Source organism: Glandiceps talaboti, chromosome 21 (genome assembly GCF_964340395.1).
Source record: "Glandiceps talaboti chromosome 21, keGlaTala1.1, whole genome shotgun sequence".
NCBI classification, from domain to species: Eukaryota; Metazoa; Hemichordata; class Enteropneusta; family Spengelidae; genus Glandiceps; species Glandiceps talaboti.
Window position 1 is genome coordinate 15955549 of NC_135569.1, and position 15888 is coordinate 15971436.

General features: G+C 36.4%; 2 protein-coding genes across 2 annotated transcripts; one reads left to right on the plus strand and one right to left on the minus strand.

The window, feature by feature from the left end:
- The first annotated feature begins 157 nt into the window (after window positions 1–157).
- On the plus strand, window positions 158–5275 carry LOC144451645 (protein phosphatase 1 regulatory subunit 35-like). The gene is made up of 4 exons (XM_078142540.1): window positions 158–270; window positions 1170–1938; window positions 3315–3412; window positions 4565–5275. Exons 2-4 carry the CDS (start codon window positions 1236–1238, stop codon window positions 4736–4738), a joined length of 975 nt encoding a protein of 324 aa, XP_077998666.1. The 5' UTR covers window positions 158–270; window positions 1170–1235; the 3' UTR covers window positions 4739–5275.
- A 3184-nt stretch (window positions 5276–8459) lies between these two features.
- Window positions 8460–15137, minus strand: LOC144451308 (uncharacterized). Its single transcript, XM_078142112.1, has 5 exons — window positions 14959–15137; window positions 13278–13383; window positions 12395–12501; window positions 11039–11237; window positions 8460–8783 (listed from the first exon to the last, which is right to left on the minus strand). Exons 1-5 carry the CDS (start codon window positions 15135–15137, stop codon window positions 8460–8462), a joined length of 915 nt encoding a protein of 304 aa, XP_077998238.1.
- Window positions 15138–15888: the final 751 nt, after the last annotated feature.

Genomic DNA, 15888 nt, shown 5'->3' on the forward strand with positions numbered 1-15888 from the left:
TATAGCTTGGTTATTTGATAAAAAAAAATGTTGAGAGAAATGCTCTTGTTGCAGATAGTGCAGTTTTAACTTTCAGGCTCGTGTATGTGTAAATGAATGAACTGGAGCAAGAAAGGTCAAAGGTTGCAATAGAACTCCCGTGAATCAACACGCACAAAATGGCGGCTTACTTGAAGTTGTGTATCATATATGTATGCGTCAATGAAGCCCTGTTTTTTTAATCTGTACAATAACTTGTCAAGTTCGTGCCGATTGAGGTGAGAGAGAAAGGTAAGAATTTATTTCAGTTCCTTTTCCTATGTTTCTGTATGAGCAAGACGTTTGTATGAAAAGAATGAACGTGTATCATTCAGACTCACTCGACATGATTCTGAAGTCATTCCTGTAACGACACATATTAGCCTGAGAACACACTGGGAAAGAGTGGTGTAGAGATGATTCACGCGCCATATGATATATTTTATGACATTCAGCTCAACTTGGTAAGGTTTACTGTAGAAATGAAAACAACTGATATGTGAATAATGAAGTAAACATTGCACCGTTTGCCCAACTGTCGCTGTGTCGTGTTTGAACTTGTACCACCACACTACCGCTACCGGGCATACATGTTTACAGTGAACGTACTAGTCTAGAGGCTGTCCATTGACTTTTGAATCGGAAAATCAGGCCTCTTCCAATGCAGGAAATGTTTGGTAGAATCGAAAGCCAGCGTCTAGATTGTTATCCATGAACGTATCAGATTTGTGAAGTCAATGACAATAGCGGTGAAGTTTGTACGAGAACAGAACACTAACATTTCTATGAGATAAAGGTTTGAAAAGTTACGATACTTTACCACATTTGTAAAAAACACAACTCATTTTAGTCTTTAGATTAAGAAATTTAAGTTTTATATTGTCTTTTTGAAGTTGGTGTTAGTTTTCACATCCACTATTTCTTGTGAGAATTCACATTTTCGCGATTTTATTATTTTTTCTCAAATACGCAAAAAACGTTTAGGGGCGGGGGAGGTGGAGAGGTGGGTAACTGGAACCAAACAATTTTTTATAAAGCCGTATGTCAAATGACTAATTGGGGAATAAATGTTACTGAGACCTGAATGCTTGGAGTTTATCTTTCTAGAAACTTTATTCTAATTAATTTATCTCTATTGATTCCCTTTTCAGGTTTCCTGGCAACATATCTGTGTCCTAGCAACATATTTGCAGTGTGATAGTGTAATATAGTTAATCATGTCATCGCACATTGCTTGCTTTAATACTGAAAAACCAATATTTCCACCAGTTCCTCAACCAGGGGTCAAAGGTCACGGACCAGTCTCAGATTATGAAAAACATATGCTACTGCATGACTTTGTGATTCCTACTGTTCAGGACAATGATGGCACTGATCCTCAACCTCAGCCAACCAAAAGAATTCCCATCCCAACAGCACATTTCCCAAGTGCTTCAGATAAAATGGGAGACCCAGAACTTTGCTTATCTCCCGAGAGACCAGAACGTCCTGGTAAAAAAGTCAGTATTTCACCAGAAAGACCACAGGTAAGAAAATATCAATCTCAAGACCCAGTACCAGAGTATAGTGAACGACAGCTAACCAGAGAACTGCAGGGAATTGATATCGATGTCAGACCAACGATCAAACAGAATTTAGGAAAACGAGATAAAAGCAGCAAACGAAGTACAACAAAAGAAAATGAGGAGAGAAACAAAACCAACAGGATAATGGCAAAGGATGGAAACTCTGAACTTTCTAGACCTGTTTACAATTCTACCATGGCACTGGGTCAACATCTCCAAATGGTCAGACAGAATAAGTTTGATGCAGAAGATGCGGTCTTGAAAGTTCTGCAGACATCTGAATCCACACAGTATGCCCTAAGTGAGAAGGTGTCAGAAGTTGTCAATGTTCCTGCAAAGGAGAAAAAATATTCAGGTATGTTATTTATTTCTTACAAGATTATGAAGTAATTTAAAATAGAATTAACTTACTAGTAATGATATGTTCTTGTATCATAAACAATGTTTTTATTACTTACCAAGTAACATTTTGCCAGGTCAGGTCAACAGGTTCTGACAAACTGCCATTATGCTGGCATTACCAATAGGTGGCATAGTGGCGATGACGTAATCATAAAAAGGATGTCATAGGTATGCACCCTTGTCCTTTTTCATAGCTGTCTAGCAGTAAAGCCAGCAAACAGACAGTTTGACAAAGTCTGTCGACCTGAAGAGGCAAAACGTTACTAATTAGTAATAATAACATTGGTCGTTGTACAAGAATGTATTATTACTATGTTTTACCGACCTGATCAATGTATTTAAAACATATTAACTTAGGTTTAAATGGAATACACACGTTATCTACTTTTGTGTGGTGTATTCATGAGAGATGTTTTACACTGCAGGGAATACACACTTAGAGGAGTCATGAATATTCGTTTTTCAACCATGAATATGGTCAAATATTATATTTTCAAGGGATTTATATAATTTTACTGGAAAAAGAAATGGCCTGTTTTTCCTTGACCTAATTTTCACAAATTTAGGAAGGTATGCATGGTATCCATGAATAAACAATATTTTCAGGAGACTTTATTTTAGCAGAAAACAACCCCAACAAATAAAAATTATATTATTTCTGCTGACTCCCATGATGCATTGGTCCATGTAAAAGATACCATATAAAGGCACAAGATCAACTTGATGTTTCTCTGAAATCGCAAGTAATTGCAGGTGATGTAAAATCATGAAATGACTCGCCAGAACCCATAGTTGATGAAAATGACTTTATTTCCTGGAGTGGTGTTCTCCTGTAATGCCCAAATGTTTATTACATCTAATAAAGACATAATAATGAGATAGGATTATTGTTTTGTTTTCAGGACCACCTTTTTCTCAAGTTGTGTCGGACAAAAAAAATCAGACACAAGCCTGTAACATTGAATTATATACAATGCAATATCATTACCATAAGAAACATAGTCAGTTATACAGTCTGAATGGAACTATTGAATAGCACATTAAAGCCTAAATCTAGACTATAGCTATATAAGATGTTGTGTCACCAGCCTGATTTATTTGTGAGGGTGCCCCCATCACAGCATACCTTGTAGATTACCCTAAATCAAGCCTTCCCTCCTCATCACAAGATTTGTCATCCTAGATTAGTATATTTGATCATTGTGTTTTTATTGTTGACACCGGCAACATAGAAATAAAATATCATTTCATCAGATAATTTAGAGCTGTATGATTCACATTGTCTGTATTTTGACATACTAACTTGTTTTATTTTGTTTCAATTCTCAGGTCTAATTAGCATAGATGTACCAGTTGAAGAAACAGTTAATCACGTGATTGAAGAGAAGATGTCAAAGGTCAAAGCCAGACCAGAAAAGAAAACAAAGGTATGTATAATTGTATGTGATCTGTGTCTAGTGGAAGTGAGTCTTGTGAAGACAGGGATGTGTGTGTATCTGTGTCTTGTGAAGGCAGGGTGTATGTATGTCTTGTGAAGACAGAGATGTGTGTGTATCTGTGTCTTGTGAAGGCAGGGTGTATATATGTCTTGTGAAGACAGGGATGTATGTCTTGTGAAAAACAGGGATGTATGTCTTGTTAAGACAGAGATGTGTGTGTATCTGTGTCTTGTGAAGACAGGGATGTATATATGTCTTGTGAAGACAGGGATGTATGTCTTGTGAAAAACAGGGATGTATGTCTTGTTAAGACAGGGATGTGTGTGTATCTGTGTCTTGTGAAGACATGTATGTGTGTGAATTTCTATTTTGCAGTGAAAGAGATGTGTGAATCTGTGAATGTCTTGTGATGATGATTCATTGACACTGAAACTTAGGAAATTATTAGATTCATGTTTCCTTGGAAAGGATGTGAAAGTACTGAAAGTTTAAACAATTACTGACATACCATTTACAATGTTGGAAAAGTTACTTATAAAAGCGGGTATAGCATGGATAAGGAACGTTTGTCACATGTTGGAAAAATTACAAACAACATCTGCAGACACGTGTCCCATATACACAAACAAGATATGATAATATAAAGGGTAGCTTACATCCTATAACCCTCACTCACTCACTCACTCACTCACTCACTCACTGGCTGTAGGGATTGTGTGCTCCCTTAAAAGCTTCTGTTCTGTTGTCTGAGTCTATGCCAGGGATAATAAATGTACGTCTAAGCATTGATCTCTGCTTTGCAGAATATTGGCATATTATCTTTATTATTAGGTGTAGATTGTTATCACCAGCTGCTCATTGTTGTCATAGATTTCCATAGAAGAATTGCTGTGTTGTTCACTGTACGTATTCAAGTTTGACAATAACCCCCACAAAGTTAGGGGGCCTTTTATACCCCTATCTCACCTTTAATGAAATGTCTGCTTTTGATTTTGTTGTCTCTCCTGAACAAGGCCAATGTCACTGTTTATTCTTGCAACAATGTTGTTGAGGTGTGGTATTACAGTTTTAGAAATTTACAACTTTCACCTATCATAACATGTCCTGTCTAAACCCTTATATATATTATTGTTTTCACAGGAGCCAGAAGTCCCTGGACCAGATATAATGGAGTTCTTTACGGAAGATCTGCAAGAGGAAAGAGCACACTGGAGTACTGGTGTTGTCCCAAAAGTAACCTTGCCACTAGAACAAGCACCAGATAGCATGGCCTTTGATTTATACAGACATATGCAATGGTGGCAACAACATTAAAACAAGTTAAAGTCTATAATACACATACAGGGGTGAACAAATCCACTGGTCCTGGGTCTGGGACTAGCGATTTTTTTGGGTGGACCACACAAATTTTACCTTGTGTGGTCTGTCGGACCAGTACCTTACTGTTAATAACTATGTTAAAAAGTCATCTGAATATACAGATTCATAGGTAATATTTAATATCTCACATTAGCGGGACCTGGGACCACTAATTCTTTCAGCAGGACCACTGGATTTTTTAAGGCACTGGTCCGGGGAGCACCAGTTCATGAAATGATTTGTTCACCCCTGATGTATTAAAGTGGGAGTGGCACAAGCTGAGTTATGAATTCTATACTCAAAGTGAAAATACTTTCCAAAAACTTATATTAAAAATATGCTAGCATCATATTAAATGTTACTGCATCTCTTCTATCACATTACAATTGTCTTCTAGCATTGTTAGAACTATTAATTGCATGATAGGGAGTTCGTACATTTTTTATATGTATAATCAATGATGTCATCGGTCATTTATAAGTCATATCCTAATACCAGGTTGGAGTTCAGTCAATTGCAAGTAATGGTTAAGTATACATCAGTAAGTAGAATACTTTTGATATGTAGAAAAAATTACATCCCAAAAACATGTTAATTCAGCTTGTGTCCCTTTAATGTTGTTTAGTAAAAGATTAATAAATGTGTAAAATGTTTGTTATTGTACGTACCATAACAAACTTTTTTAAAACACATTTTTAGCTCTTTTTGCAGTGTATTGAGTTACAAACACAGACATGGTATATGTTGTTTCTCATTGATTTTTCAAGCCATGATAAAATTGTTTTATAAATTGAAAATCCAAAATAACTACCCAATGCTCATCCATATGGCCACTTTAAAAGTGACAGTTTAATACTATAAGTCCAAGGGATACTATGAACCATGGCTGTATAATATTTTTGATCAGAGAGCCAACGGTATATTTAAGCAATAAACCACCCCCTGGGGATGGTATACCAAGAGGTTTTGACCAGTGAACGAAATATATGCACGAGCGATAGCGAGTGCATATATTGAGTTCACTGGTCAAAACCGAGTGGTATACCTTCCCCAGGGGGTGGTTTATCGCTATTATATTATACTAGTATATTGATAATATCGGAAACAAGATAAGAACTAACGTTTTCTCGTTTCATAATCATAGTATGCGCCTCTGTGTCTAATTTGCATAACAATAACGCTGCTTTTCAAGACAGCTGATCTTGGCCTCAATGTGAACGTTGTGCAGCGACTGGATTTGTTTTATCTGCTCGTCGTTTCTAGGGATAATCTGTACATTGATCGGCTCATTAAAAGTGCACAGTGATGAATAAACAACCTGTTTGACTCAAGGTATAAACTTGAATTGGTTTATTGAATACAGCGTGCTTCGATCGCTCTCGGCCGAATTCGTGACTCGGTGAAGTGATAGACGGGTTGATATTTACAATGTATTTATATTACTGGAAGTTACCTCAGCAGATTTTCGGGTTTGAGGATTTCCCTCTCGGATTGATGACTGATACTCTAGGACAGAATCCCAGACAAACTTCTATTTAGATTAATGTTAAGTCGGCCAGTGTAACCTCTTTCACTTGCTTCATTTTTATGACAGGACAGGACAGCTCACCAATGTTTCCACTCCAGCCGCGCCGAGGCTGGGACCGATCTCGTGCATGCCTAGCGCTTTGACCTTAGTACATGTAGTAGGCGATGATTTGAACAAATACGCGATGACTGGGCTGCTTTCGAAATTTCCTTCATAATTTCTCATAAAATATTGTCTCATTGAGAGAAAATCCTCCTCTGACAATTCGAAGAGTTCACTATCAGTATCACGGCGGACTACAACTCAACGCTCGTAGACGAACAAAATTTGGACGCGTGCCAGCAGTGCATTATCGTACCAGCAGTGCATTATCACTCGTTTTAGACGCGCTAGTTCGATGTCTAGACCAATCAGATCCCTCGATTTCCACCATCAATATACTGGTATAATATAATCACTGATAGTATTCACTGATATTCATAGATACCAATCATTAGACAATGTACATGTTAATAGGGGTCCATTATATCCAGAAGTAGTACAGAAACAGGTTGAAATTGTGACCACCTTTAGGTCGTCAATTTCTGGGTATAGACCCAAAAATCACTTGGTTGGATTTATTGCACAAATCCATTTACCCACTGGTTGATTCAAAATTGTTAAGGTTTACAATATGAGGACTAAGTCGTTGTATCTAACAGTTTCAAAACAAAAGTTCTTGATGAAGTGTTAAAGGTCCTGAATTTCAGCAATAAATGAGTTTTAGCCATCTTACCATCAGTTACATTGTGATCATTGCTAATCTGAACATAGAAGGTACTATTATTTAATTTTTATCACCTTTCATAAAATAGGACCAGTCACTTTATTAGCATAAATAAAAACATCTACCCTGAGCTTTAAAAAAAATAAATAATGATGGCTTCAGTGAACAGCGCCCTCTATGTTACAAATTGTGACAAACCTAGTTGATTATGGTACACTGCCAACAAGAAATACTTTGTGTTATATATATATCAGATATATCTTTAGTATAGGCTAGAATTTGCTATGGAGAATCAAATCTATATTTTTTGAGTAAGATTGTATTCCTAAGATATTGCTTACTGTGCTAGTAGATAGTTCTTATAATTGGGGGTTCTTCTGGGAAACAACTTTGTAAATGTACTGCTGTAGATTCAAATATTTCTGTATGATAGTTTGAAGGAAATAGTTAAATAAATTAAAGACCAAATGTTGTTAATATACTGTGATAAAACCAATATTTGACTCAGATGATTAATTTGATAATAAAAATATTCCTGACCACAAGTATATCAATATAATTACCTTTATTTGCATATTTCAAAATTTAATATTTCTGTATTTCTATAAAATAATAAACGTTGACATTAACCAATTCTATGAGATTATTTTTTTGTCATTGTTGTCTGTTTTTCACGTCCAAAGAGTAATTTTGTTAGAAAATTTTAGTCATATAAGGAATGATCACACAATGTCACTCAAGCTCTATAAGTGAACATCATGAGGGTGGGGTCGTCTTGCAACGTCAATGCGATTGCTGAACTTCAGTTTCCCACTTCTAAATTTCAAAAGTATTCACGTCTTCAATGATAGCAGCTTCTGCATTTACTAATGAGATATTGATAGTTTCAAAAAGATAAAACATTTGCTTGTAATGTGAAATACAGTGCTGGGTTTACTCATCTAACAGGTTCATAAGGTTGGAACTTCATGTTTACCATCATGTTTTTACATTACATCAATTGTAGTGGTGTGACCCCTACAGTTTTCATCACAGTTTACGTAAATGTGTGATGTCGCACTTGTGTGCTTAATGGGAGGGGGGGGGGGGGGGGGTCGAGGGGGTGTTGTCCTGAATGAACGATGTTCGTTTATTGAGCTTGTGACATTGTGCGATGGTCCCTAACAATGGAAGTACTACATATAGTAGCTGTATACATTATCAACTCTATAACTTCTACTGTTGTCTCCCAGTGAAACTTCACTGCTGCCATTGCCAATGCACCACATCACTTCCATCCCTGTCAAGTGTGTTCCCTCTAAAAAAGCCAATTTGATATGTCATTGATGTCTACCAACTTCCAGTGACTCACCATAATTTGGTGTTCTGATATTCTATTGCTATCAGGCGACTCTCAATAAAAACACAATTTTTATTAATATGACCAACAAAATTGTTGTCACTAAATTGAACGGTATACTGTTGTTGACATTGTCATCATCCCATTCATCACCATCGCTACCACTACCACCATCACCAATATCACTACCATCGCTACCACCATCACCAATATCACTACCATCACTACCACCATCACCAATATCACTACCATCGCTACCACCATCACCAATATCACTACCATCGCAACTAACACCACTACTACTATCACTACCACCATCACCATCATTAATATCACTCCCATCACAACTACCACCATCACCAGAATTCTGGAATTAGCTGTACACTAATTAATGCAAAGTTGATAAACTCTGATAAGACAGTGATGGTATGATAAACTCTGATAAGACAGTGATGGTATGATAAACTCTGATAAGACAGTGATGGTATGATAAACTCTGATAAGACAGTGATGGTATGATAAACTCTGATAAGACAGTGATAATGGTAAGAAATATGAAGAGACAGGAAATTCTACTTATATTGATGATGGTAATAGTTAAAACTTGATTTGATATATAGAGAAAAATAAGAAAATAATATTAGAAATCTGGAAAATTATAGGAAAAAGTGATTTATTTCTCCTAGACGCTGTGGGATTATCATGAGGATTGGGTATTTATTTTGGATTTTTAATTTATAAAACAATTTTATCATGGCTTCCTACTTGAAAAAATGAATGTAAAATGACATATGCCAAGTCTGTGTTTGTAATTCAATACATTGCAAAATGCCAAAAAATGTCTAAAATGATTGTTATGGTATGTACAATGACAAACGTTTTTACACATTTATTAGTCTTTTGCAATGTATTGAATTACAAACACAGACTTGGCGTATGTTATTTTACATTCATTTTTTCAAGTAGGAAGCCATGATAAAATTATTTTATAAATTAAAAATCCAGAATAAATACCCAATCCTCATCCATATGGCCACTAGCACTTTAAGATATTTTTCTTCGTTCAACCAAGGAAAATACGAGTGACCTAAGGGGCCTTTGTCAGTACGAGTCACTAGACGAGTAGTGACAAATCTTAGGTTAGAAGTTTTTTCAGTCTAAATGAAGACAAATATTGAGGAATAATATAATTATACCATTGCCAGCAATATAAAAAAATGAAGGAAAGTAATGGCAATTTTGAGCGTTTTGACTCGTATTTCGAACACAGCAGAACCAGTGATGTAGACACGTGTTGTCATGACATAGACAGTGTGTTGTTATGATGTAGAATGACCAGAGTATACATTCCATATTTTTAGTTGAACCTAGCTTGTACATGGTATAAAATGATGTTGTAACCCATGGGTTCTTTATTGCTATCACATGGTTATATTTGCTGAAGTGATATAAAATGGACTGTGTGTCTGCTATTTTTTATGAATGTCTGTACAGTCCGACATTAAAGACATTGTACTTTGCATCTCAGACGCTTGGCATTCTGGAATCATATTGGTCACCTGGAAACAAAGCAAAATAAACAGAGATATCAATACCATACAATGTATTGAGAACTACAGGAGAAATTAAGTTGCCTTGGCATTTCACTTATGGGATATGTTTTTAACACAATGATAGACACCATTCAATTCCCGGTACCTGCAATAGCTTTTTGTGTTATGCTAGAGGGTCAAAAGAAGGACAATTTATTCTTACACGTGCCTATAGTAATGCATGTGAAGCACGTGGAGTGGAAGTTATGGTGGCGACCAAAAAATTGAATGTTCATTATTTTTATGATGCGCCTAGGCAGTAATATAAATTCAGGTACTAAAAATTCTAGACTTGCAATAACAGAGACAAAACAAACACAGCAAGATTCTTTACTTTAATCTAAATGAAAAGTGATAAAGCGTTGCCATTCTTTTATAGTACATGCAGCAGAAACAGGCTTCTAAAATTACAGTTTACACATATGAAGTTGGTGAATTTAATGATTTCAATTGTTTACTGTCCAACTGATAATTTCTATATTAAATTGTCTACTCCATGGTGCACCTATAATTGTTTATTTTGTGTTTGAAGTGTGTGTCAACAATATGTCTCATGAGGGAAACACTAAAGCATCTTCATATCTCCTGTAAATATTATGTGTTTTACTAAGTTCAGATTAGGATTAAATTTAGAGACAGAAAAAGATAGTCAAGATGAAAGTAATACATTTAGATTCGTTTAGTGTCTTACATCCTCTCACAATTCTCTCAAGACCTATCTCTTTTAGGTTCATTTAGTCTCTGACATTCTTCCATCGTTCTCTCAAGACCTATCTCTTTTAGGTTCATTTAGTGTCTTACATCCTTCCGCCATTCTCTCAAGACCTATCTCTTTAAACATTAGTCTCAGCCTTCTTCAATCACCTAGTATCCAGTGTCTGTGAATCCATATTTCCTCTTACCATACACTAATTTTCTTCCTATTTATTCCTGCACCTTGAGCTCTGCTTGCAGAGATTAGGCACCCTATAAATTATATTTATTATTATTTCCACCATAGAGGGCGCTCTTCATGAAAATTAACCCTTACCTCAGTGAAATGTTTCACCCTGTCTTTTACTTTCTTCTGAGATTCCAATAAATATGTTTTCCTTGCATTGAATACTTCCTGTATTTTCAGACTACTTTTCTCCAACTCTTCTAACTCTTTCTGTAGGTTTTCCTTTTCTTTCAGTTTAGTTAACATGATGTGTGCATGTAAATCTTTCTCAGGACTGCCAGATGGACGCCTAAATGAAAAAGTTTTGGGAAAAAAAAAGGAGTTTCATTTGATTTGAACAGGATGACAAGTAAGGCCTAACAAGTAAGTTCCAATTATGCTCAATTTTAGAATAGGTGGGGAAGGTAGATTTTTTATTTTATTTTATTATATTTTTTTTTCATGTGTGAGTGTCTAGTTCAGGTTTTCCATTGTTTTCCAAATGGTCTTTGTGTTGTTTATTTCTTCCTATCAGATGTACCGGTACAGCCATTACAGATTGGAAGAACAGTTTTATATTGTCTTTTTAAAATTATTGTAAGTTTCCTCATCCAACATATATGGGTGTATAAACTATATGGGGACATGGCGTGTTCTTTACAATATCCCTTTCCTTCTAGTTGTGTGTGTAGAACTACATGTAGCAGCTGTAACCTGGTTACAGTACTATTCTGTTAGGCCAAACAAAAAAATTGTTTCCTATAAGGCCTAAAAAATTGTGTGGTTCAGATTACTCGTAATTTTAGAATAGGTGGGGGTCGGTACATTTTTGATTTTGTTTTTCATATGCGAGTGTCTAGTTCAGGTAGTTATGTTTTCTGTTGTTTTCCATATGGTCTCTGTTTTATTGGTTTCTTCTCATCAGATGTACTGCACTGACAGATTGGAACATTTTTATGTTCAATGTCTTTTGTAAGTTGATGTCAGTTTTTGCATCCACTATTTCTCATGACACTTCACAATTTTTGACCAGTCATCCCCCACTGAATGACACAATAGTAGCATACACACATTCAGGTACTAAGACATACACAGAGCAACTGAAGTTTTGATGAAGACACACAACTTTACTCAACATCTACATCATGTGTTATTATCTTTAATTTTTACCTTTAAGGTCCTAGAAAATCCACCAACCTTGTACTTACCATGCTGGTTTGGTTCTTAAGAAATCCACCAACCAAAAGTCTTGTACTTACCATGCTGGTTTGGCTTCTTAAGAAATCCACCAACCAAAAGTCTTGTACTTACCATGCTGGTTTGGCTTCTTAAGAAATCCACCAATCAAAAGTCTTGTACTTACCATGCTGGTTTGGCTTCTTAAGAAATCCACCAATCAAAAGTCTTGTACTTACCATGCTGGTTTGGCTTCTTAAGAAATCAACCAATCAAAAGTCTTGTACTTACCATGCTGGTTTGGCTTCTTCAGGTACAGGTGTTTCATCAACAGCCTTATCAAGTCTGTTACATAATGACACTATATTTTCTTCTTTCATCATAACTTCAAACTCAGTCTACAAAACATAAAACATGTAAAAAAGGAAAATGAACATTGAATTTTTACTTTATTTCAAATCAACTAATTGTAGGGGGGGGGGGGGTTTGAAAACCCCTCACTCAAATAAGTAGTCCTGCTTGCAGACATAGTAAATCAGGGTTCAATTCTGTCATTGTCCACTTCCTACTCCATCCTGCAAAAAGCTTATCAGAATTGCTGTTAACTAAAGAATTAACACCCTACCAATCCAATATTACCGATCAATTCAGTATTTAGTCATTTTACAGTACACCCATCTCAGACGACCAAAAATAATGAAAATGGGAAATTTGCATAATTTCAAACACTGAGTGAGTTCAAACATCCTTCCTTAACCAACTTAAACACTGTTATATTGACCTTCTTAACCAACTTACAAATGTAAATACTGTTACACACTCAACTAAATATCCAACATGGTAGAGTATGCTTGTGGTTTGAAATTAAGAAAAATTCGAATTTCAATATTCTTGGTCATCCGAGCAGGGATATTTGTCGTAAGGGGACATACTCAAAAGTCTCAGTCTCAGTGGTTATAGATGAAATTGATAATTAGTTGTGTGGTGGTGGTGGTGGTGTGTGTGTGTGTGTGTGTCTGTGTGTGTGTGTGTGTGTGAGAGAGACTGTGTTAAAAAAAATACTTTATTTAAATAGAGAATGAAAAAGGCCTGGAGTGTTGACAAGTCTAAGTAGATATAGACGATTCATGTTTATTATTGACAGGAATAAATCTATAAATATGCAATGCTTTACCTTCACAGATGCCTCCAAGTTTTCATTTAGCTGCCTAATGGTACTCTTCAACAACTTTGGGTTGTTTCTGTGTGCAAACTTGTAGGTATGTGCATATAAACTGTACCTGAGATCAAATAGAATAATAACAATGTTGTATATTAAGAGATTTAACAAGGACTGAAGGGTAACATTGTGATTCTGACATGATGTATTTTTCAGATGATATACGCAACGAAAACTACAATCGTTACCCTGGTCGATTCAGTACCACAATCCCCGTACTTGACAACGCAACGCTACGATTCGGCACTATTACTACATACTGAAGTCTAGCAACAACCTCAGAGTGTGACTATTTTCATTTTTCTACTTAGAAATTTTTAGTTGTGTACAGTTTTCCTAGATCTAACGTGCCATTTGGACCCTCCAAGAGTCCATAGATGGTGGCACTACATTTCCGACCTGAGCCAATAGGTTCGGATTAGATACAGATTCATCAAGTTCAGGTAGGCTGGCTTACATCAAACGGGGCGTTCTGAACCTCCATAGATATTTGTACTTTGCAAGAAGCACACAGCCATGATTCAATTTCGAGTTCACCTCGATTCATCGCACGATACATATCTCTAGTGATGCCAGTACGACATGTACGGTGTTGCCACTTATTACATTTATTTGAACAAACTACGCAAGGATGTTCACGTGACAGAAGTTGAGCCATACTTGCAATATGCAATAACGTAAGGATACATTATCAAAGACACAATTTGAGCCAATCCAAAATAAAATACCAGTAGGCAACTGATTTGAGACAACGGAGCAATACGGTATGATAAATCAGTAGGCAACTAAAATGTTCTAAGTAGAAACTTGGTTGTGCTTTAGAATAATGAGTACGGGAATCGTGGTACCGAATCGACCAGGGTAACGATCGTAGTTTTCGCTGCATATATCATCTGAACAATACAAAACTGAACACAACTAAAATGTTTAAAGTAGAAACTTGGTTGTGCTTTAGAATAATGAACGAAAAACATAAGAAAAATCAAACTCTAATCGACCGACCCTAAACATTTTTTTAACATTTATAACAAAAAGATAAGAAAGAATTGTCTTCTTGACTAAAGACTGTCTTTTGGCAAATACGTTCTTTTTTTTCTTTTCTTTGGGGGGGGGGGGGGTGCCACTCAAACAATCCTATGCTAAACGTGTGTGTGTGTGGGGGGGGGGGAGAGGGCAATGGCATGGTGTGTGAGGGTCTGTGATTCGATTCTGACTGTTGTCACTCGACTCACCAGTGGAGTGCAATACATTATGACACATGTCTCATACCACAAAGACCAAAGCGGACAATTAAACTCAGGAACTTTGTAGAACACCAACATAGCAACCCTGTGGAAAAGTACACGACAATCACCTCTACATCATAGTACTTGTAGCTGCTTTCAACAGAAATTTACAGGAATTCAATAATTTGGTCATATCTGGATTGGTGCAGGGCGACTAAGTGTTTCGCCCTCATCTTCCGTTGATTATTTACCAGCATTGGTTCCTTCAACGTATTGATTCTGATTCTGATCGTACCACAGACAAGGATATCTGTGTCTCGTCTGTGAACGTCGAACGTATTATTATTAAGCGTACACTACAGCCTCAACAGTCAACTTCAAGAGTAAAGTAGGGCTGGCGATTTACATACCGGCTTGTCTTTTCCATGCACTTTACAACAGTTTTATCCAATGCCTCCCTTAATCGAAACATTGATTTGCCGTCTGTCTCACTTGTAACGATGGTTGTATCAGTTGGTACAGTCGTCTCGTCACCCATTTCAATGTTACTTGACATCGCACAGTCTCCAGTTATGTTTTGTTCAGCCATTTTGAATAATAGCGCGACAAATTTGTTTGTTTGTTGCAGACGTACTAATTTCCTATTATTGTGCCCTCTACGGCAAAGGTATAAAGTTGTAAAGCAAAGCCTTGCCTTCGTTTGCCTTGTGTACATGTAGACGTAGCTGTACGTACACCAGTATGTCGGAAATTCGTAATTTGTTGTGTAAAGGGACTCGGAGAAAAGTAAACATCATTTGACTTCTGTGTGGGTTGATTTGGACCCAACAACAATTTTTTTCAACCACCAAGGCAGCAATTTTTTTTTCTTAGAGCAACTACATGAATTAGGTAGTTACTGTAGTTTTTTTGCCTAGTAGGGGCACAGTTTTTCTTTTTTAAATATGTGCTTGGCATGCATGGAAATTATACTTCTATGGTTATAACTTCCATAGTTTTGGGAATGGATTGGTTGAAGCTCCTAATAAGTTAGTTAGTGTACTTGCTATGATCATGTGTCATCACCCCAGTGTACAGCAGGCCTCTGAACACCATTTGCCAATTCCTTATTCTAAAAAATGTTAACACAATGAATTCTAACGTCACCTAGTGTCTGTTTTCTTGACATGTTGATTAGGCAAGTCGCCATACTTTCCTCTTCACAACTACCAAAGCCTCTACCTTTTCTTCAGCTGTCAACGGAATCTAGCAAGGTTCAGTGCCTTAGCTTTCCTCTGCTCTGTTTATTAACAGTCTCAAATCAGAATTTACGACATGAACGTCAACAAGCCACCCGGAGC